Below are 23,722 nucleotides of genomic sequence, written 5' to 3'. Positions count from 1 at the left end.
TCTGGGACTAACATTCTTAGCCACTCTAGCATGGTGGTGGGAAAATAGTGTTTCATAAAGAAAGCACATATTTTCCCAGTTTTTTTCTGCCTTCTCGCCACTAAATCCAATTACGGAGGAAATCGATGCCTTTGCAGCCTGAATGGAGAATGTTTCATGTAAGAACCGGTCCACCGGGGCTACAAGTGTATATAACCGGCTTCATACAATGCCTTTGGACGAAAAGATGAAATGACTCAATATCGCCATCTGCCAGGCTTTGGGCTAAACTCCGTGGCTGTGACAGCTAGTGAGGACCCTGTCTGTCTCTATTAATGCAAGTTCTACTACACTAACTTAGTGGATAAATGTCAGTCACACAGTCACTATAACATAAGGTCCACTTCCATCAACATTTCAGTTTATTAAAATAATCATTTCAATGTTGTTCATGTGACAGATAATGACAATTTACAATAACTGGCAGTGCTTCACTCCAAAATGATTAAGACATGGCACAGGAAACATTTTGAAAATATAAAAATTTATTTCAAATGTTAGAACAGGAGAACTGGACTAGCAGTTCTGTAGCTATAAGAAAAATACAACTAACAAATCTGAAACATGAGTATAAAAATAAGTAAAGCATATATATCAGCTCTCCAGGTGTTCAATCATTATAACACCCTCTTAATGACAGACACTGACAGTAATACTGAAATATTATGTGCACTCGGATACCATACATTAATTGGTTGTCATCTGGCCATGCTAGACAATATGGAATAAATGGCACTTTCTAACTATAAATTCTGCTTACTCTTACCCACACCCTAACTCCTGTTTGACTAAATCATGCACTTGCTCAACAGTTCTTCTGTATTAGCCAATTCTATCATGGTCATGTAGTGACTACTGCACAAATCCCCTGACCGCCAATTCAGATTGGCCCACTGCTATCAGAGTGAAACGTGAAAAGTCATCAACATAAACAAAAATCAGGCGAGGGGGCATTTCCTCTTTCTAAGGCGTGGGGACTTGGATGCCTTGGTGATGGCATTCATGAGCAGGCCGGAGAGGCACTTAGGGGCATCCTGGGAGGAGGGAGGGCAGCATTTCTGGAAGACAGCAGGGGAGGAGGGCTTCTCTGCAGAACAGCGGCTCTCTGCCAGCGTCACTAGCTGGGTTCACAGTCAAAGAGAGAAGTTATGAAAACAGTATTAAAAAGCCTGCTATATGCTTAGACCTAAAATATAACTTTCAGTCTAAGATCCTGTAGACACTTGATGGCCAATCATGTCCATTTTATCCCATTGGGACAACCTGGTTAATATGAGATATGGGGTTGTCTGAGTCAACCTGCATTATTAAGTGTCGAACTCACCTGTATCTGAACACATGCAGTTCTCTGGTCTGCTGGCAGGGGGCAGCATTGGCCCACTAAGTTCTGGACAGGAAGAGCCACAGGGAACCTGAGAGACCAGATTGCAAGATCATCTCAGTATACTACATCTTTGTTTAACTCGATAATCAAACCAAATCAGTCAAAGGGCTTTGTTAGACAGATATGTACAAATGTCCCTGGATCAAACTAGCTGCTGTAATAAGATACTTGTGAAAGGGGTGGCAGCGTAGCCTAGTGGTGTAACGCTCTTCTACTTCGTCCTCCTCAGACGAGGAGAGGCGAGAAGGATCGGAGGACCAATTTGCAGCGTAGTAATTTGACATGATATTTATTAAAGAATAAAGACAAATACGAAAAACACTTGAGAATTTACAAAATAATAAACGGAGTCAACAGACCTGAACAAACGAACTTACATAACACGAAGAACGCACGAACAGGAAAATAGACTACACAAAAACCGAACGAACAAACCGAAATAGTCCCTTGTGGTGCAAACAGACACAGACACGGAAGACAACCACCCACAACAAACAATGTGAAACCACCTACCTTAATATGGTTCTCAATCAGAGGAGATGAAAACCACCTGCCTCTAATTGAGAACCATATCAGGTCACCCATTAACCAACATAGAAACACATAACATAGAATGCCCACCCACACTCACGCCCTGACCGACTAACACATACAAAAACAACAGAAAACAGGTCAGGAACGTGACAAGTGGTTAGTGTGTTGAACTAGTTACCAAAAGGTTGCAAGATCAAATCCCCGAGCTGTCGTTCTGCCCCTGAACAAGGCAGTTCTAGGCTGTTGTTGTAAGCTGTCGTTGTAAGAATTTGTTCTTAACTGACTTGCCTAGTAAAATTAAAACAATTAATTGTTGTATACTATTGTTTTTAAACTTTTGGTAATCGTCTTTGATACAATACAAATCTGGAATTTTAATGTCATTAACCACGTTTCCATCCACAGTTTTTATGCGAGTTAGCTCATACCGTATAAAACAAAATCACGACAGTTGTAATGGAAACAGGAGTTTTCGGTGAAATGTTATAAATGCCAACAGATAATGGTTCGTTTGACATGGTGGGATCTTTTTGTGTCTGTAAAATGTATTATGTGAGAAATGGCGGTGGAAACAGCTTTATGTGCAAATATTGATATAATAACCATCATTGCAAAGTAAACTTGTAGTCACGTGATAATATGATGTTGTCCTTCCACTACGACTCAGGAAACTATGCTGATTATTAGGCTACAGATTAAATAAATGATGATGGGTAGTGGGGGTAGTGCACTTTCACTACAGGGTAGTGAAAGTGCACAGTGATGAGCTTGATGTTCCTTTCCAATAAATATTAAGGGTCTTATTCTGGTGACATGGTGATTGATGATTGACTGCCATTTGAAAAATGTAAATATTGGTCGCTGTTATCCATAATAAATCTCATAATGTAGACTAGCCTACCCACACTGTATCTGCTAGAGCACATGTGCCAAGACCAGAGTTGGCACATTTACTATTTATAACAACCGTTTCTGTGACAAATCTATCGGTAGAGTTGGAAATATGATAGAAACAGTGAACTTTAGATTTTTATAATGGGAAATGGAAAAAAATACATTGTGTGCACTACAAAAATCAGCAACAAGTCAGTTTGGTGGAAACATACCGCAATATTTAAAATCTGTCACCAACCTAGCTACAGTCACCATCTACTACAATGAAATGTACCCTTTCTGAAAGTTCTGGTTCTGTCACCCAGAAAGATAAACAATCAGGCTGGGCAGCATAAAAATGTGACTGAGGAGGAAAAAGGTCAAATTAAACACACACACACACATTACACACACACACACATTACACACACACACACACACACACACACACACACACACACACACACACACACACACACACACACACACACACACACACACACACACACAGAATAATGCTAAACAAACACACTTACTTCTTCTTGATGATCTTGTATGTTTCACAGATGTGTCCGAGGGTGTGAGTCTGTGGTGCTGCAGTGGCAGAGTCGAGCTTTTGGTCATAGTCTGGATGAGGGGCGCGGGAGGAGAAACAGGTGTACCTCTCCTCACCTTCTCCCACATCACAACATGGGGAGTTGCGAAGTCTCCCCTTCTGCTCTTCCTCACAGAACCTGTCAAGCACCTCACGCCACTAAGAGAGGAGAGAGATGAAAAAATATATATTATTGTTCACTGTATAGAGGATAGTTTATACACATGTTTCGGTTTATCAGCCTTCTTCAGTGTAGGTATGAATTGGATCCTTACTTTTCCCACGTTACCAAGTGCAGGTAGGCAGGCCATAACACACACACACACACACACACACTGCTCCTTACCTTTCCCTCAGCACAGGGTAGCACGTCCTCCTGTCCCTTACAGCAGTGTTTGAACCCTCTCTCCAGGTGGTTCACGGCTTTTGATTGGCGGGCCAGCCAGCCAAAGCCTGTACGTGGCAGGCACTTGGGGGTGTAGAGAGGGCGGTGCTTGCGTAGACGGCAGACCAATCCGATGTTGTCGAAAGTGGGGCGTCCAGGGGGGAAGCTGATGTTAGAGTCTCTGGGAGAACCTTGGGGGCTCTTCTTGGGCTTCTCCCCTCTGATAGTACGCAGACCGGGCTGGGACCTGGGAGGAAAGGACACAATACATGTAGTCATTAGTTGCCATAAAAAAGGACAATTTGAACTTAACATTAACCCTAAACTAGGGCTGTGGAGGTCATTACATGTTGTCTGCCGGTGATTGTCATGCAAATAACTTGACAGTAATTGAAAGTTGATTAGGCCTACATAAACACATTTAGAATCTCCTGACTTCCACACATAGCCTACAAGCCACTGATGCCACTGTCAGTCTCACGGTAATTGACAGTTAATTAGGCCTACATAAACACGTTGAGCATCTGACTTCCACGCATTCCATAGCCTACAAGCCACTGATGCAGACCTTAGGAACATCTACATTTGAAAAAGTCTAATAAATCCATTTAATATAGCCTACACCAGCGGTTCCCAAACTTTTTATAGTCCCGTACCCCTTCAGACATTCAACCTCCAGCTGTGTACCCCTTCTAGCACCAGGGTCAGCTCACACTCAAATGTTTTTTGTTGTTGCCATCATTGTAAGCCTGCCACACACACACTGTACGATACATTTATTAAACATAAGAATGAGTGTGAGTTTGTCTCAACCCGGGTCGTGGGAAGTGACAAAGAGCTCTTATAGGACCAGGGTACAAATAATAATAAAATAATAATCAATAATTTTGCTCTTTATTTAACCATCTTACATATAAAACCTTATTTGTTAATCGAAAATTGTGAATAACTCACCACAGGTTAATGAAAAAGGTGTGCTTGAAAGGATGCACATAACTCTGCAATGTTGGGTTTGTTTGGAGAGAGTCTCAGTCTTAAATCATATTCCACACACAGTCTGTGCCTGTATTTAGTCTTCATGCTAGTGAGGGCCGAGAATCCACTCTCACATAGGTACATGGTTGCAAAGGGCATCAGTGTCTTAACAGTGCAAATTGCCAAGGCAGGATACTCTGAGTGCAGCCCAATCCAGAAATCTGGCAGTGGCTTCTGATTAAATTACATTTTCACATAACCGTTTGTTGCAACTTCGATGAGGCTCTCTTGTTCAGATATCGGTAAGTGGACTGGAGGCAGGGCATGAAAGGGATAACGAATCCAGTTGTTTGTGTCATCCATTTCAGGAAAGTACCTGCGTAATTGCACACCCAACTCACTCAGGTGCTTCGCTATATCACATTTGACATTGTCCATCAGCTTGAGTTCATTTGCACACAAAAAAATCATACAATAATGGAAAGACCTGTGTGTTGTCCTTGTTAATGCAGACAGAGAAGAGCTCCAACTTCTTAATCATAGCCTCAATTTTGTCCCGCACATTGAATATAGTTGCAGAGTCCCTTGAATCCTAGATTCAGATCATTCAGGCGAGAAAAAACATCACCCAGATAGGCCAGTCGTGTGAGAAACTCGGCATCATGCAAGCAGTCAGACAAGTGAAAATGATGGTCAGTAAAGTAAACTTTAAGCTCGTCTCTCAATTAAAAAAAACGTGTCAATACTTTGCTTCTTGATAACCAGCGCACTTCTGTATTTTGTAAAAGCGTTACATGGTCGCTGCCCTTATCATTGCATAGTGCAGAAAATACACGAGAATTCAAGGGCCTTGCTTTAACAAAGTTAACCATTTTCACTGTAGTGTCCAAAACATCTTTCAAGCTGTCAGGCATTCCCTTGGCAGCAAGAGCCTCTTGGTGGATGCTGCAGTGTACCCAAGTGGCGTCAGGAGCAACTGCTTGCACGCGCGTTACCACTCCACTATGTCTCCCTGTCATGGATTTTGCACCATCAGTACAGATACCAACACATCTTGACCACCAAAGTCCATTTAATGTCACAAAGCTGTCCAGTACTTTAAAAATATCCTCTCCTGTTGTCCTGGTTTCCAGTGGTTTGCAGAAGAGGATGTCTTCCTTAATTGACACCCCATAAACGTAACGGACATATACCAGTAGCTGTGCCAGGCCCGCCACGTCTGTTGACTCATCCAGCTGTAACGCATAGAATTCACTGGCTTGTATGCGAAGCAGTAATTGTTTCAAAACATCACCTGCCATGTCACTGATGCGTCATGAAACTGTTGTTTGATGAAGGCATTGTCTGTATAGTTTTTTTGGCCTTTTCCCCCAGCATTGTCCCAGCCATATCCGCGGCAGCAGGAAGAATTAAGTGATCCACAATAGTATGGGGCTTGCCTGTCCTAGCCACTCGGTAGCTCACCATATAAGATGCTTCTAGACCCTTCTTATTAATGCTATCTGTTGCTTTTATACATGTCTTACTACTCGAAAGTCGTCTTAATTCTCACAAAAAAAACTCCCGTGGTTTATTTTGTTTCTAAATGTCTGTGCAAGAGGTAAGGTTTCATCGAGCTGTGAGATAGTACTTTTGCACATATAATACACTGTGGCTGAGGAAAGGCACTGCTCCCAATATAAGTGAACCCCAAATCAATGTAGTTCTCATCATATTTGCACCTCTTCGATGGTCCAACGTCCCTGTCTGTTGTTCGGTGCTTTCCCGGGTAAGGGGGCAGTAGCTCTTCGGCTACATCAGATTCACAACTGTCAGTGTCCATGCTACCTGGGCTAAGAACAAATGTAGAATTACTGATGCTAGCATTGGATGTGCTCGTGGAAGCGGATCAACATGTGTCGTCAATAGGTGCAGTACTGCTGGTAGTAGCAGTACCACCAGTAGAGCTGGTATGTGTCTCTATGGACGCGGGCCTTTAAAAAAAAAACATTTATCAATTTTCGAGCAAACGGAATAAGCAGCAGCTACGTTTGGCTACATAAGGACCGTTAGTGGAATTCCCACAAGAGAGTAACGGTTAACGTGATTGGATGTTAGTTATTTGACTAGGCTACCTGTATTTGACATTGTGTTGTTATTTCGCTGAACACTAGGTGGTTTCATTTTATTTTTGGCAGTGAAACGAGGTTACTAAGGCGAGAAAAATATAAATGGACTGTTTGAAAATGGACTGTTGGACTGTTTGAAAATGTGAGGATTTTTTATTTTTAAGTATTATTATAAAAAAATAAAAAAATGTGATTCACACTTTTATTTGGCGTACTCCCGACGACATTGCGTACCCCAGTTTGGGAATACCTGGCCTACACCATCACAATAAATCCAATAAATGTATTTTAGACAGGTCTAAAGAAACATGATATGAAGAAAATGTAGTCTATTTAAGAAGAACAGAATAGCATATTCAGTTGTCCTTATGTCAGTCCCTGATCAGACTATGCCATATGGCTGTGGGCATCACTAGTTCATTTAGCAGACAAGATTGTCTTAGAATACCGTGGCATTATTTTATAGTATAAAGAACACAATGAACATAGCTGAAATAAAATAGAAAATATATTTTCTCCAAAGGATTTCCAAGAAAGTGCGCACATGCAGCTATTTTTTCATTAACAAAGAAACAGGTCCTCCTACAGTGAATTCGGAAAGTATTCAGCACAGGTGACTTTTTCCAAATTTTGTTACGTTACAGCCTTATTCTAAAATGGATTAAAGAAAACACATTCTCAATCTACAAACAATACCCCATATTCAGAAAGCAAAAACAGGTTGTTGTACATTTTTGCTAATTTATTACAAATAAAAAACATAAATACCTTATTTACATAGAGTACCAGTCAAAAGTTTGGACACACCTACTCATAAAGATTTTTCTTTATTTTTACTATTTTCTACACTGTAGAATAATAGTGAAGACATCAAAACTATGAAATAACACATATGGAATTATGTAGTAATCAAAAATGTGTTAAACAAATCAAAATATATTTTATATTTGAAATTCTTCAAAGTAGTCACCCTTTGCCTTGATGACAGCTATGCACTCTTAGCATTCTCTCAACCAGCTTCACCTGGAATGCTTTCCAACAGTCTTGAAGGAGTTCCCACATATGCTTAGCATGCGTGTCCAAACTTTTGACTGGTGCTGTAAGTATTCTGACCCTTTGCTACGAGATTCAAAATTGAGCTCAGGTGCTTCCTGTTTCCATTGATCATCCTTGAGATGTTTCTACAACTTGGAATCCACCTGTGGTAAATTAATTTGATTGGACATGATTTGGAAAGGCACACACCTGTTTATATATGTCTATATATATATTTTTTTTTAAGGGGTGGATCAGCTTGATATTGCGGAAGGAATGTTGCTTCCATCAATGTAATTGTCTGCATCATTTCCAATCCCCCATATTGTTTGGGTAAATATATATATCCATACACGCATGCATACATATACACATACTGTATATACATACACATACCTATATAGACATACATACTTTTTTTTAGAGTATACCTTTATTAATATTCCCAGCAACCCCTACCACCGATCCCCCAATTGGAGTAAACTAATAAACAATAACACTTTGGCTTCTACCTTCAGTTTATACATCTTATACACATTTTGCAGACAATCTATTTTACAATAGTTATATTTTGTTTGTTTTTAGTCCTTCCTCTATTTCTGATGTCCATCCAATTTGATTTCTATTTGTAACTGCTATTTCACAAAATTCCCGGACCTATATACATTTTACAGACCCCGTATGTTCTACATTGGTTATCTTGTTGTTAGTCCCATCCTTCAGCCCCATTCAACCCCTCCCATCTATCTCCCAACACCATCCATTTCGGGTTTTCTATTTGCCATATATTTTTCAACTGTGCTGTGATGCTTCACAAAAGAATTGAACCTTCCTATTCTCATAGCTTCTACAGATTGTACATTTTATAATAAACATTTTTGCTAAAATAATTATTATATTATTGATTGATTGACTATCGTTTTTCAAATCACCCAGTATTGCTATCTGCAGCGTTAGTTCTAGGCAAATGTTGCAATTCTACAGCCAATCCTGGACCTGTGACCAAAAACGAGCTACATATGGACAATACCAAAATAAATGATCTAATGACTCTGCCTCCTCACAGCAGAATATGCAGAGCTGGGAAGATTGTATCCCCCATATATATAACATTCTATTAGTTGCAAGAATTTTGTATAGTAATTTAAATTGAAAAATGTGAAGTTTTGAATCCGGCGTTGTTTTGCGTATCAATTCATAAACCATGTGCCATGGAATGGGTACATCGAAAATCTCTTCCCAACTATTTTGCAATTTATATGGCACAGCTTTTTTGGTCCTTAACAGATCGGTTTCGACCTTTACCATTCCCGGTGGTGAAAATATGAAATTGTCTGTGTCTGTAGAAGAGTCACGTTTCCGTTTTGAAATCGGTTCCCCTGTCTTACTCTCCTTCATGTTTGGGTGTTGCTTGTTTTCGTAATATTTGTCGATAAATGTCTCTAGTCTTAAGATTTGTTTTGTGTTATTATCCAGATTGAAGGTTATCACCCACCAGATTATGTAGTGCTGATATTTTAGTCTAACTTGCCGATATTGAATATTACATTTTATCTTGAGGTGCTCTACATAACTTCGTTCAGTCCGCCATTACCTTTACGTCCACCCTCTCTCTAACACCTGTTTTGATTGCAATGATTAAAATTATGGTTTGTGAGTCCCACAGTTGGCAGTGCATGTCAGAGCAAAATCCAAGCCATGGGTTCGAAGGAATTGTCCATAGAGCTCCGAGACAGGATTGTGTCGAGGGACAGATCTGGGGAAGGGTACCAAAACATTTCTGCAGCATTGAAGGTCCCCAAGAACACAGTGGGCTCCATCATTCTTAAATGGAAGAAGTTTGGAACCACCAAGACTCTTCCTAGAGCTGGCCATCCGGGCCAAACTGAGCAATCAGGGGAGAACGGCCTTGGTCAGGGAGGTGCCCAAGAACCCGATGGTTACTCTGACAGAACTCCAGAGTTCCTCTGTGGAGATGGTTGTCCTTCTGGAAGGTTCTCCCGTCTCTGCAGTACTCCCCCAAACAGGCCTTTACGGTAGAGCGGCCAGACAGAAGTCACTCCTCAGTAAAAGGCACATGACATTCCGCTTGGAGTTTGCCCAAAGGCACCTAAAGGAATCTCAGATCATGAGAAACAAGATTCTCTGGTCTGATGAAACCAAAACTGAACTTTTGGCCTGAATGCAAAGTGTCACGTCTGGAAGAAACCTGGCACCATCCCTATAGTGAAGCATGGTGGTGGCAGCATCATGCTGTGGGGAGGGTTTTCAGCGGCAGGGACTGGAAGACTAGTCAGGGTCTAGGGAAAGATGAATGGTGCAAAGTACAGAGATCCTTGATGAGAACCTGCTCCAGAGCACTCAGGACCTCAGACTGGGACAAAGGTTCACCTTCCTATAGGACAACGACCCTAAGCACTGAATGTAATGGGTCTGAATACTTATGTAAAAGTCACATTTCTGTATAAAAATAAATACATGTTTTTGCATTATGGGGTATTGTGTGTAGATTGAGGGGGTAAAAGCGATTTAATCCAGTTTAGAATAAGGCTGTAACATAACAAAGAATGGAAAAAGTCAAGGGGTCTGAATACTTCCGAATGCACTTTATATGCTTAATTCTGAGTTATTTATGCAACTTTAGTTGTCATACAAATGTTAGGCTATAGGTTTTGATATTTAATAGGTTCTAAGTCTGCATGATGCGACTGATGATGCTTTTGAAAAAAGCAGGAAAGGCATGTGCTCTGCTCTGTTTCTTGCGCAGGCTGCACACACTTCATCATTCACAATGTGACAAGCACTTGATAATATTCTCACCCATCAGACTATTCTTAATTTAATCTGATCTTTACATATAGCCTACTAATATGTGTGGAATTACTTTTGATTAGAATGGCCCACCTCTTCCAGTTTAGATGGACGTCATATTCTATTTGTGCCCTTCTCGTAGGCCTATTATATAGACAGTGTCGTTTTTTATTGAAATTGTTGCCACTGTCAGCAGAATAGGCTACCCTTTAACTTGTCCTATTAAAAACATATTCTGCTCATGTCTCCAGTCATAAATAGTTTAGTAGAAATGCATGAAATGTGTTTATAAAAAGACAACATTTTTCCCGTTCAAAGAAAGAATAAACGTAGGCCTATCTGATACAGCCTAGCCATACTCTAGTCTATGCTATACACGCTCAGCTATACACGCTCACTTTTTTGCAAACAATGATTGAGTTCTATTATTAGCCTAAATTATGACCATCCAATCTACTTACATTTCCAATAGTAGGCTATTTTACATAAGAAACAGCATTATATGCATGTAATGCTTTATTATAAAAGGTGCATTTTTATGGTGAAACATATCTTCCCCAAATATGAAACTCATGCACTGCCTATGTATGCCAGTTAGGCTACACCGGTTGTAAAGCAGATGAATGTGCTTCATTTTAAGAATTGAGACATAAATATATCAGCACAAGAAAGCTGTGATCCTCTTTTATATAGTGGCCAGTCAAAACTATGTTTTCACACCCAACTGTGCAATGACTGGGTTTATAAGAACACATGTTTCACTAGACCTGTAGGCTATGTGCTCTCTTACCGTCTCCCAGGGGTTCTAGGTCTGTAGGCTATGTGCTCTCTTACCGTGTCCCAGGGGTTCTAGGTCTGTAGGCTATGTGCTCTCTTACCGTGTCCCAGGGGTTCTAGGTCTGTAGGCTATGTGCTCTCTTACCGTGTCCCAGGGGTTCTAGGTCTGTAGGCTATGTGCTCTCTTACCGTGTCCCAGGGGTTCAAGGTCTGTAGGCTATGTGCTCTCTTACCGTGTCCCAGGGGTTCTAGGTCTGTAGGCTATGTGCTCTCTTACCGTGTCCCAGGGGTTCTAGGTCTGTAGGCTATGTGCTCTCTTACCGTGTCCCATGTGTTCTAGGTCTGTAGGCTATGTGCTCTCTTACCGTGTCCCAGGGGTTCTAGGTCTGTAGGCTATGTGCTCTCTTACCGTGTCCCAGGGGTTCTAGGTCTGTAGGCTATGTGCTCTCTTACCGTGTCCCAGGGGTTCTAGACCTGTAGGCTATGTGCTCTCTTACCGTGTCCCAGGGGTTCTAGGTCTGTAGGCTATGTGCTCTCTTACCGTGTCCCATGTGTTCTAGGTCTGTAGGCTATGTGCTCTCTTACCGTGTCCCAGGGGTTCTAGGTCTGTAGGCTATGTGCTCTCTTACCGTGTCCCAGGGGTTCTAGGTTTGTAGGCTATGTGCTCTCTTACCGTGTCCCAGGGGTTCTAGGTCTGTAGGCTATGTGCTCTCTTAGGACACGGTAAGGTCTGCAGGCTGTGTTTGGAGTTATTTGGCCACGTTAGTTATGATACAAACCTTATCAAAACATATAGGCCTATGGGCTAGGCTACATGACGTGCGATTTGAAAAAGTAGGACTAAAAATGGCACGCGCTGTGTCTTGCCGAACTGCACATGCAGGGAATCATTAAGTGATAATACATCATTCACAAGTGATAATATTGTCACCCATCAGACTATTTTAATCTTGTCTTTACACATACTAAATAATATATGTGTGAAATGTGTTGTGATTTAGAATGGACCATTATCATGCACCTATTGGTATAGGGGAGCTTTTCCCATAGTTCATTTTCATGCAGCCAGGTAGGTTATACTCCTGTTGTAAATCGAAGCAATGTGCTTAATATTTGGAAAGTTGAGAAATAAATATAGTAGGCCTGGCCTATAGAAAGCTGATGGGATCCTATTTTTAAAAGAGGCCATAAAAATTGTTTTGTCGATTGCATAGCCTATAGAACTGTTGCGCAACATGAGCTCATGGGTTCTCACGAAGTGTTTGATTAGATTTTCGATTACATTTCTATTGATGTCAGAGTGATTAGCGAGACAGTAAGGTGCTGAGTACCAGCACATTAGCAACTGACTGTTAGCAAGTTTGGTACTCTACTAATGACCATTAGAGCGCAGTTTTGGAGAAGCCTAGTTACCGTGACTAAACAGTGTCATGACGTTGGGTTGGGGGTAGGTTTATGACAGTCATAAATACCTCTTTCCCCCTTTTTCTCTCTCCCTACTATAACTGATGTGACATAAGAAAACCCATTGGTTAACATAGAGATTCTGAGAACATCAGAAGTTGGGGGGGAAATGAACTATATTCTGGTAATCCGACCAACTGAACATATGCGGTGGTACTTAAGGTATATTATGTCAGTTCGGTTGCCCTCTGACACATTCTCATCAATGATAGAATGACATAAACTCTACTGTGGAAAGTCTAAACGTCAGAGGTATCGGATTCACATGGAATTGTTGTTTAATTCAAATGTTTGAATATGAAATTATTTGTGAAGAGATTAAATGTAATTTTAGCTTCCAAATGAGAGATTTGGATTTTCATAAATTTGGGCTTCTGCTCAACTAGGGGCCCGCCCCTGTGAAGAGACATGGGTTATAAACTTTTCAGACACACCCCTCTCCCTCCACTATAAAAGCCATTGACAAAAATATAACTTCCTGTTCCGGGTACATTTAGGATGACGATCCGATGTCAGAATGGTTCAGATAATAACTACAGAACTAAGCCAACATCAGCATGGACTTTGGTTGTAAATGGTATGAACTTTGAACTCGTATTCACTACAGAAGTGATACCTCCTAGCCGTTGAGTTAGTAACAGCTGCTACAAACGTAGGTTAGGAAGGACAGTCAGAGTCTCCCGTCTACTACACACGACGTTACTCCAACGTATCCAGTGACCACCAGAGACATTCTTCAAAGGACAGAGGACTCGGGTTGGCGATACGGTCTTCCATCTACCACCAACCTACTGAAGCGCAGCTCAGAGTAAATATTTATTGCATTTTCCTTTTTCAAATGGGCGGTAATTTAGAATGCATAAGATACTGTATTTACGATAGCACAGCTCGCCTATGTTCCAGTCTCCCGCTCTTTCACTAAAATCCCGCCCCTTCCCTTTGTGTAACAAGCTGTCATATCTATTCTGCCCGCCAGGGACGTTTTCTTTATGACGGCACTTTGCAATCAAGTTATGATTTAATTGTGTATGTGTGTTTCTGTGTGATTAGTTAGGTATTTAGTAAATAAATAATTAAACCCAATTTTGTATTGCTGATTCAACTTGTTAGCCAGGATTCTTGCAGATAACCAAGGATTTACCACTTTCAGATGAGACTGAATAAAATGACGATTAATGTGACTGCTATGGATGTAAAATATTACTAAATCTTTAAGAGTTTATTCGGAAGATAACAGCTCTATAAATATTATTTCGTGGTGTCCCTCTCGTTAATTAATATTTACATGATTAGTTCAATCAGGTAATATTAATTACGGAGAAATTATTTTATAGAATAGCATGTCATAGCAATTAATCTGGCATAGTCAAAGACACGACAACAGTCACTTAATACCGTCACCATAACAGCCCTACCCTAAACCTAAAGTAAACCAGTCTCTCTCTCTCCTTACTTGTGACAAGTGTTGGGGTTAAAGGTGAAGCCAGGTTCAGGTATGGGGGAGGAGCCTGCCCCCTGGGTGGTCGGCAGGTAGTTGGGGTTTGGGGTTTGGCTATGGAAACAGCTCAGTCTGGCCCCGCCCTGTTTCTGGCAGCAGTGGTGGTGGCGTGTCTTCACTAAGAACTCATCAGTACAGAATGTGGACAGGGTCTGTTCCCACTGTAAGTGACATACACAAACATCAATTCACACATGAGAAATAGAGATAAAAGAAGTCCTAAAATGGTGAAGGTACAGCTTTAGCCCTCAAGGGCCTGACTCATGAACACCTTCCCCTCTACACAGCTATACAGATAGACGCCAAGGCTGATCTGTTGTGTCTGTATGGGCTTTCCTTCTCCTGAGTCTCATCTTCCCTATGCATCCTCTGTCTTCACTACTACTGTCTCAGGTTGGGTTAAATGCAGAAGACACATTTCAGTTGAATGCATTCAGTTGTACAACTGACTAGGTGTCCCCCTTTTCCTTATCTTCCCTAGACATCCTCATCACTGTCTCATCTTCCCTAGCCATCGTCTGTCCTCATCAATACTACATCTGTGCACATAGAAAGCGGTTCTGTTGGTACAATAGGAGTGAACGGACCAGAACTGAACACAACACGACAGGACAGAATGGAACAGGACAGAATCCAATGTTGCCACAGAAACACTCACCGCCTGTGTAACGCAGCACAGCATCACTTCCTGGACCTGCTGTGTCCCGTTCCTATGGCAACATGCGCTGTACCAGGACTCTATCCGGTTGACGGCGTCACCTTGACGACGAAGGTAGCCAAAGCCTGTCTGGGGTAAGGAGTAGGCAGGGTACCGGGGACGACGGCTGCTATGGAGACAGATGGCCTGGAGGTTGTTAGGGGATGGCTGACCGGGGGGGAAGAGGACACTGGGGTGGGAATCCCCAAACGAGCGAGGCCCAGCCATCGGCCGACCTCCAGGTGTAAAGTCTGTGTCCAGGTGCAGGGTGATCTCCCTCTGGGTCATGTCTACCTCAGCTGCCCTGGAGCCCGCTGGGAACACACACTTCTGTTACTGTACCTCCCTCACACGGGATACAACACACACGTCATACTCCATTGGCTGTGTGATATGAAGTATACCAGCAGGGAAGGCATCGCCACCCACCTCTCTCCTTGAGCAGGTAAGACTTCACATGTTCATGGGTGACCTCTCTCTGCTCCATGCCAGGAAACTCTACACAGTGACAGACAGGAGTACTGACAGCCATACGCTAAAAACATGTCATGTGCCTACACTGTATTAATTACATGGCAGAATGGCATGGGCATAGGAGAGGATGTGTCCCAAATACTTTGGAATACTTTCCTTCTCTCGTCTCCTTTCTTTCATTAACACTGATAGATCTGTGAATAGGCTGGATAGAACAAACCCCACCTCTCCTATGGGTTACAGTTAGAACACACTCACCTATGGGTTACAGTTAGAACACACTCACCTATGGGTTACAGTTAGAACACACTCACCTATGGGTTACAGTTAGAACACACTCACCTATGGGTTACAGTTAGAACACACTCACCTATGGGTTACAGTTAGAACACACTCACCTATGGGTTACAGTTAGAACACACTCACCTATGGGTTACAGTTAGAACACACTCACCTATGGGTTACTTAGTTATGGTAAGAACACACTCACCTATGGGTTACAGTTAGAACACACTCACCTATGGGTTACAGTTAGAACACACTCACCTATGGGTTACAGTTAGAACACACTCACCTATGGGTTACTTAGTTATGGTAAGAACACACTCACCTATGGGTTACAGTTAGAACACACTCACCTATGGGTTACAGTTAGAACACACTCACCTATGGGTTACTTAGTTATGGTAAGAACACACTCACCTATGGGTTACAGTTAGAACACACTCACCTATGGGTTACAGTTAGAACACACTCACCTATGGGTTACAGTTAGAACACACTCACCTATGGGTTACAGTTAGAACACACTCACCTATGGGTTACTTAGTTATGGTAAGAACACACTCACCTATGGGTTACAGTTAGAACACACTCACCTATGGGTTACAGTTAGAACACACTCACCTATGGGTTACAGTTAGAACACACTCACCTATGGGTTACAGTTAGAACACACTCACCTATGGGTTACTTAGTTATGGTAAGAACACACTCACCTATGGGTTACAGTTAGAACACACTCACCTATGGGTTACTTAGTTATGGTAAGAACACACTCACCTATGGGTTACAGTTAAAACATACTCACCTATGGGTTACAGTTAGAACACATTCACCTATGGGTTACAGTTAGAACACACTCACCTATGGGTTACAGTTAGAACACACTCACCTATGGGTTACTTAGTTATGGTAAGAACACACTCACCTATGGGTTACAGTTAGAACACACTCACCTATGGGTTACAGTTAGAACACACTCACCTATGGGTTACAGTTAGAACACACTCACCTATGGGTTACTTAGTTATGGTAAGAACACACTCACCTATGGGTTACAGTTAGAACACACTCACCTATGGGTTACAGTTAGAACACACTCACCTATGGGTTACAGTTAGAAAAACTCACCTATGGGTTACTTAGTTATGGTAAGAACACACTCACCTATGGGTTACAGTTAAAACACACTCACCTATGGGTTACAGTTAGAACACACTCACCTATGGGTTACAGTTAGAAAAACTCACCTATGGGTTACTTAGTTATGGTAAGAACACACTCACCTATGGGTTACAGTTAGAACACACTCACGTATGGGTTACAGTTAGAACACACTCACCTATGGGTTACAGTTAGAACACACTCACCTATGGGTTACAGTTAGAACACACTCACCTATGGGTTACAGTTAGAAAAACTCACCTATGGGTTACTTAGTTATGGTAAGAACACACTCACCTATGGGTTACAGTTAAAACACACTCACCTATGGGTTACAGTTAGAACACACTCACCTATGGGTTACAGTTAGAAAAACTCACCTATGGGTTACTTAGTTATGGTAAGAACACACTCACCTATGGGTTACAGTTAAAACACACTCACCTATGGGTTACTTAGTTATGGTAAGAACACACTCACCTATGGGTTACAGTTAGAACACACTCACCTATGGGTTACAGTTAGAACACACTCACCTATGGGTTACAGTTAGAACACACTCACCTATGGGTTACTTAGTTATGGTAAGAACACACTCACCTATGGGTTACAGTTAGAACACACTCACCTATGGGTTACTTAGTTATGGTAAGAACACACTCACCTATGGGTTACTTAGTTATGGTAAGAACACACTCACCTATGGGTTACAGTTAGAACACACTCACCTATGGGTTACAGTTAGAACACACTCACCTATGGGTTACAGTTAGAACACACTCACCTATGGGTTACTTAGTTATGGTAAGAACACACTCACCTATGGGTTACTTAGTTATGGTAAGAACACACTCACCTATGGGTTACAGTTAGAACACACTCACCTATGGGTTACAGTTAGAACACACTCACCTATGGGTTACAGTTAGAAAAACTCACCTATGGGTTACTTAGTTATGGTAAGAACACACTCACCTATGGGTTACTTAGTTATGGTAAGAACACACTCACCTATGGGTTACAGTTAAAACACACTCACCTATGGGTTACTTAGTTATGGTAAGAACACACTCACCTATGGGTTACAGTTAGAACACACTCACCTATGGGTTACAGTTAGAACACACTCACCTATGGGTTACAGTTAGAACACACTCACCTATGGGTTACAGTTAGAAAAACTCACCTATGGGTTACTTAGTTATGGTTAGAACACACTCACCTATGGGTTACAGTTAGAACACACTCGCCTATGGGTTACAGTTAGAACACACTCACCTATGGGTTACAGTTAGAACACACTCACCTATGGGTTACTTAGTTATGGTAAGAACACACTCACCTATGGGTTACAGTTAGAACACACTCACCTATGGGTTACAGTTAGAACACACTCACCTATGGGTTACAGTTAGAACACACTCGCCTATGGGTTACAGTTAGAACACACTCACCTATGGGTTACAGTTAGAACACACTCACCTATGGGTTACAGTTAGAACACACTCACCTATGGGTTACAGTTAGAACACACTCACCTATGGGTTACAGTTAGAACACACTCACCTATGGGTTACAGTTAGAAAAACTCACCTATGGGTTACTTAGTTATGGTTAGAACACACTCACCTATGGGTTACAGTTAGAACACACTCACCTATGGGTTACAGTTAGAACACACTCACCTATGGGTTACTTAGTTATGGTAAGAACACACTCACCTATGGGTTACAGTTAGAACACACTCACCTATGGGTTACAGTTAGAACACACTCACCTATGGGTTACAGTTAGAACACACTCACCTATGGGTTACAGTTAGAACACACTCACCTATGGGTTACAGTTAGAACACACTCACCTATGGGTTACTTAGTTATGGTAAGAACACACTCACCTATGGGTTACAGTTAGAACACACTCACCTATGGGTTACAGTTAGAACACACTCACCTATGGGTTACAGTTAGAACACACTCACCTATGGGTTACAGTTAGAACACACTCACCTATGGGTTACAGTTAGAACACACTCACCTATTGGTTACTTAGTTATGGTAAGAACACACTCACCTATGGGTTACAGTTAGAACACACTCACCTACGGGTTACTTAGTTATGGTAAGAACACACTCACCTATGGGTTACAGTTAGAACACACTCACCTACGGGTTACTTAGTTATGGTAAGAACACACTCACCTATGGGTTACTTAGTTATGGTAAGAACACACTCACCTATGGGTTACTTAGTTATGGTAAGAACACACTCACCTATGGGTTACTTAGTTATGGTAAGAACACACTCACCTATGGGTTACAGTTAGAACACACTCACCTACGGGTTACTTAGTTATGGTAAGAACACACTCACCTATGGGTTACAGTTAGAACACACTCACCTACGGGTTACTTAGTTATGGTAAGAACACACTCACCTATGGGTTACAGTTAGAACACACTCACCTACGGGTTACTTAGTTATGGTAAGAACACACTCACCTATGGGTTACTTAGTTATGGTAAGAACACACTCACCTATGGGTTACTTAGTTATGGTAAGAACACACTCACCTATGGGTTACTTAGTTATGGTAAGAACACACTCACCTATGGGTTACAGTTAGAACACACTCACCTATGGGTTACAGTTAGAACACACTCACCTATGGGTTACAGTTAGAACACACTCACCTATGGGTTACAGTTAGAACACACTCACCTATTGGTTACTTAGTTATGGTAAGAACACACTCACCTATGGGTTACAGTTAGAACACACTCACCTATGGGTTACAGTTAGAACACACTCACGTATGGGTTACAGTTAGAACACACTCACCTACGGGTTACTTAGTTATGGTAAGAACACACTCACCTATGGGTTACAGTTAGAACACACTCACCTACGGGTTACTTAGTTATGGTAAGAACACACTCACCTATGGGTTACTTAGTTATGGTAAGAACACACTCACCTATGGGTTACAGTTAGAACACACTCACCTACGGGTTACTTAGTTATGGTAAGAACACACTCACCTACGGGTTACTTAGTTATGGTAAGAACACACTCACCTATGGGTTACAGTTAGAACACACTCACCTATGGGTTACTTAGTTATGGTAAGAACACACTCACCTATGGGCTCCCAGAGTCCCCCAAAGTCCACCTCCCTCTGGGTCATATCAGGCTCCAGCTGACTCGCCCCTGGAAGACATATACATGCAGCACTGTGAGGGCATTGAAACACACACACACACTACATTTCACACACACTACATTTCACACACACTACATTTCACACACACTATATTTCACACTAACCTTGCAGGAGCTCCTCTAGGTCAAAGGAGGCCTCTCGCTGTAACATGTCAGGCTTATCTATGGAAGGGATGAGAGAATGTAAACACAGACATAAAAACACAGAGACCGGCACACACGTCCACTGGTTACTACATAAGCCATCACACTCTGACCATGTAATGCCAGTACTGTTGTCCACCACCTAGATTTCACATAGAAATATGACCTATAGATATGTTATTCTCATTGAAAGCAAGTCTAAGAAGCGGAAGATCTGTTCTTTGTGTACTATTTCTCTCATTCCCATTTCTTAAGTTACATTTTTGCTTCTGGTTTTGTATACCAGCTTCAAACAGCTGAAAATACAAATATTTTGGTTATTGAAAATGTATTTCATAGCGGTTTAGATGGTACAATGATTCTCTACACGCTTGTTTTGTCACAAACTGAAATTTGAATTTGATCAAGCAGGAAATTGCGGGGCCACTTCTGCATATTGCACCTTTAATTAACATGGTGGAATTCTTTAGTCTAGATGTTTGTTACACCCAAAATAATAGTTATACTGTTAGTAGACTTGGACAAAGTTGTTCCACACTAAACTGGTGGAATGGAATGTATCACGTCCAACAAATAATGTTTTTCTTCATGATCTTGATAGTGCATAAAAATGGCCTCTTCTGCGCACTTCTAACAGACCATGCACAAACAGAAGGGGAGCCATAAACACATACCAGTACATAAAACAAGGATAGAAAGAACTGATGATTACATGCAAAAACCTCGTAGGCTACAAACCTTCAGATGCCGCGGACACCAGCACTAATGCACACCAGCAGGCTAGAGCCCAAGACCAACCCATTTCGAGTACTGACACGGGAGGTGTCTGATATCCTTGTCCTCTTTCACAGGACTGTTTCCACTCTCTCTGTTTCACCCCTTTTCACCACCCCACTCTCTTTCCCTGTGTTTCGCAAAGTCGTTCCAAAGCCACGTCAAGTTCAGGAAACGACCCTTGAGCGTCAAATCAAGGTCCTTCCTTTTCAAACCGTTAAGTCTTTTTGGAGCGGTATGAAATAGAGAATGAGAGTTGTGAGAGGGCATAGATACATGTATGTTTGTTTTGTGATTGGTGGGAAAAGAAGGAGGGATATTTTCCACCATGAGTCAGCAGTGGCGTGTTTTCATGGAAGGAAGCCAGGCTTTTCCCAAAAATGGACTAATAAAATAAATATATAATTATCCTTCATTTCGCAAGAGGCAGAATTTATCACACTAGAGAAAGCATTGGAAACAACGCCTCTCTGTATGTGTAGAGTCGAATGCAAGGGAAGAAGGCAAGCATTTGCCCTCCCTTGATAAAACAAGTATAAAGTCATAGCCAATCAGTGTTGAGTAACTCTCTGTGGTTCTAAATCAATAGTTGTTTAGGAGCCTGAAAATAATACTTTTTTAACCTTGACATAAAATATTCTTCATTAGGAATGATATAAACATTAAAGTATCGTTAAGAAATTCTCAGCAATCTAAATCGGAGTACATTTTTCATCAGTACTAAACACAATTATCACGTTGACACTGAGCATACTCAAATTGGTCAGCATGGTGGAAATAACTATTTCCATTCCTATAACATCATCTGTAGAAACTCAAATTATCTTGTTGGACAAATCCAGGTAGTGACTCCCGGTTTAAGTAACATTTCTTCCGTTTGGTGCCTAATGAACATGACCCAGGACAAGCATCATGATCCCACTATTTATAAGGGCAATGCCTATGGACTCTATGTGCCATTAGCACAAATCTGCTATAGTTCCTGAGTATTATCATTATCATCAAATTGTAATTTGTCAATGGGATATAGGTCAAATAGATTAGGAACAGATTCACTCTCAGGATCAGAGGGTTCCCCCTCTCCATTCAGCAGGGGCATGGTGACAACACACAACTTCTACTAAAGCTGTTGGGCAGTCACAATCAGCATAACAACAATCAATCCATAATACATGAATTGCTCCACTCATATAGTTATTTATTTACAAAAAAAATCTTTCAGTTTCCAAATCATAATTAAAACCCAATTAATAATCCAACCCAAATTTAGAATTACAATACTTAGTGATTCACGTTAGTTCTATCACTCAAAGTTAAATCCTTCGACTTAACACACACTGACAGAATGTACATTTACATACAATATATTCATCTTATAATTCTAGTATTAACTTTTCTCATCACGGTCATAATTACAGATCAGTATCTTAATGCATTCTTAGTCTAAATTACTATACTTCTTGCAGTGTGTAGACCTCTACAATCAACTTGATACCCCAAATAAACAATTTAGGGCAACCCTAAATCAATTATGGGCACAGTTGACCAACCCCCCCCTTCAGGCACTTATTCTTTGTTGTCATCTTCAGATAGCTTCAGTTCAAAGTGGATGGCCCATGATAATGTCCCAATTTCACTGTCTCACTTGGGCCGCCACCACCTTTACCACCCATTATGTCTTGTCCATTTGCCAACCAGTACACCAGCAACATGAGAAACGTTTGCCAACCAGTACACCAGCAACATGAGAAACGTTTGCCAACCAGTACACCAGCAACATGAGAAACGTTTGCCAACCAGTACACCAGCAACATGAGAAACGTTTGCCAACCAGTACACCAGCAACATGAGAAACGTTTGCCAACCAGTACACCAGCAACATGAGAAACGTTTGCCAACCAGTACACCAGCAACATGAGAAACGTTTGGAACGGATCTCTTTCCATGCTCCCTCCACGTGGACTCATGTCGCACTCTTGAGAGAAAAGGCATGACAGAAAAGGCAGTTGATAGCTTCGACTGGATGCTGTGTACAAGTTTCTGGTTCGGACTCAGGACTCAGGACTCAGGTCTCAGGACTCAGGTCTCAGGTCTCAGGTCTCAGGTAGAAGTGGTGAAGGACCATACTGAACACCATTGTCATGTCTTTGGCATCATTAAACTGAAGACTGTTTAGTTTATCAAATCAATTCTCTGTAATTATTATTACTTGATTAACTAATCAGGTAGATGTAATTAACTAGGAAGTCGGGGCACCAAGGAAAATATTCAGATTACAAATTTATAATTTTCCTAACTTTCAGATATTTTAATATCTGATCAATTAGTCTTCTAATTAATGAATTATTCTTTACCTCACGTTAGTCTCATTCCAAACATCGTACATTGTTGGTTATCTGCACGAACCCAGTCTTCACTATGAGTCATCCATACATCAATTTTCTCAATCATTTATTTATTAACTAACTAAATAATCACAGAAATGCA

General features: G+C 41.3%; 1 protein-coding gene across 2 annotated transcripts; it reads right to left on the bottom strand.

Moving 5' to 3' along the window:
- Positions 1-378: 378 nt before the first annotated feature.
- LOC139572752 (extracellular matrix protein 1-like) lies at positions 379-21,542 on the bottom strand. 2 transcript variants are annotated; one of them, XM_071395501.1, is made up of 10 exons: positions 21,200-21,542; positions 20,423-20,479; positions 20,237-20,305; positions 15,605-15,673; positions 15,137-15,489; positions 14,434-14,639; positions 3,772-4,057; positions 3,367-3,584; positions 1,364-1,451; positions 379-1,160 (listed from the first exon to the last, which is right to left on the bottom strand). In XM_071395501.1, the coding sequence occupies exons 1-10, from the start codon at positions 21,261-21,263 to the stop codon at positions 978-980; spliced, it is 1,593 nt and encodes a 530-aa protein (XP_071251602.1). In that variant the 5' UTR covers positions 21,264-21,542; the 3' UTR covers positions 379-977. The 2 variants fall into 2 exon arrangements, with proteins under 2 accessions (XP_071251602.1, XP_071251603.1); XM_071395502.1 differs by lacking the exon at positions 15,605-15,673 and having other exon boundaries at positions 21,200-21,519.
- Between the last annotated feature and the right edge of the window lie 2,180 nt (positions 21,543-23,722).

This window comes from Salvelinus alpinus, chromosome 4, assembly GCF_045679555.1.
Source record: "Salvelinus alpinus chromosome 4, SLU_Salpinus.1, whole genome shotgun sequence".
Taxonomy (NCBI): Eukaryota; Metazoa; Chordata; class Actinopteri; order Salmoniformes; family Salmonidae; genus Salvelinus; species Salvelinus alpinus.
The sequence above is the reverse complement of the archived record's forward strand: the minus strand, read 5'-3'. Positions and strand labels throughout refer to the sequence as shown.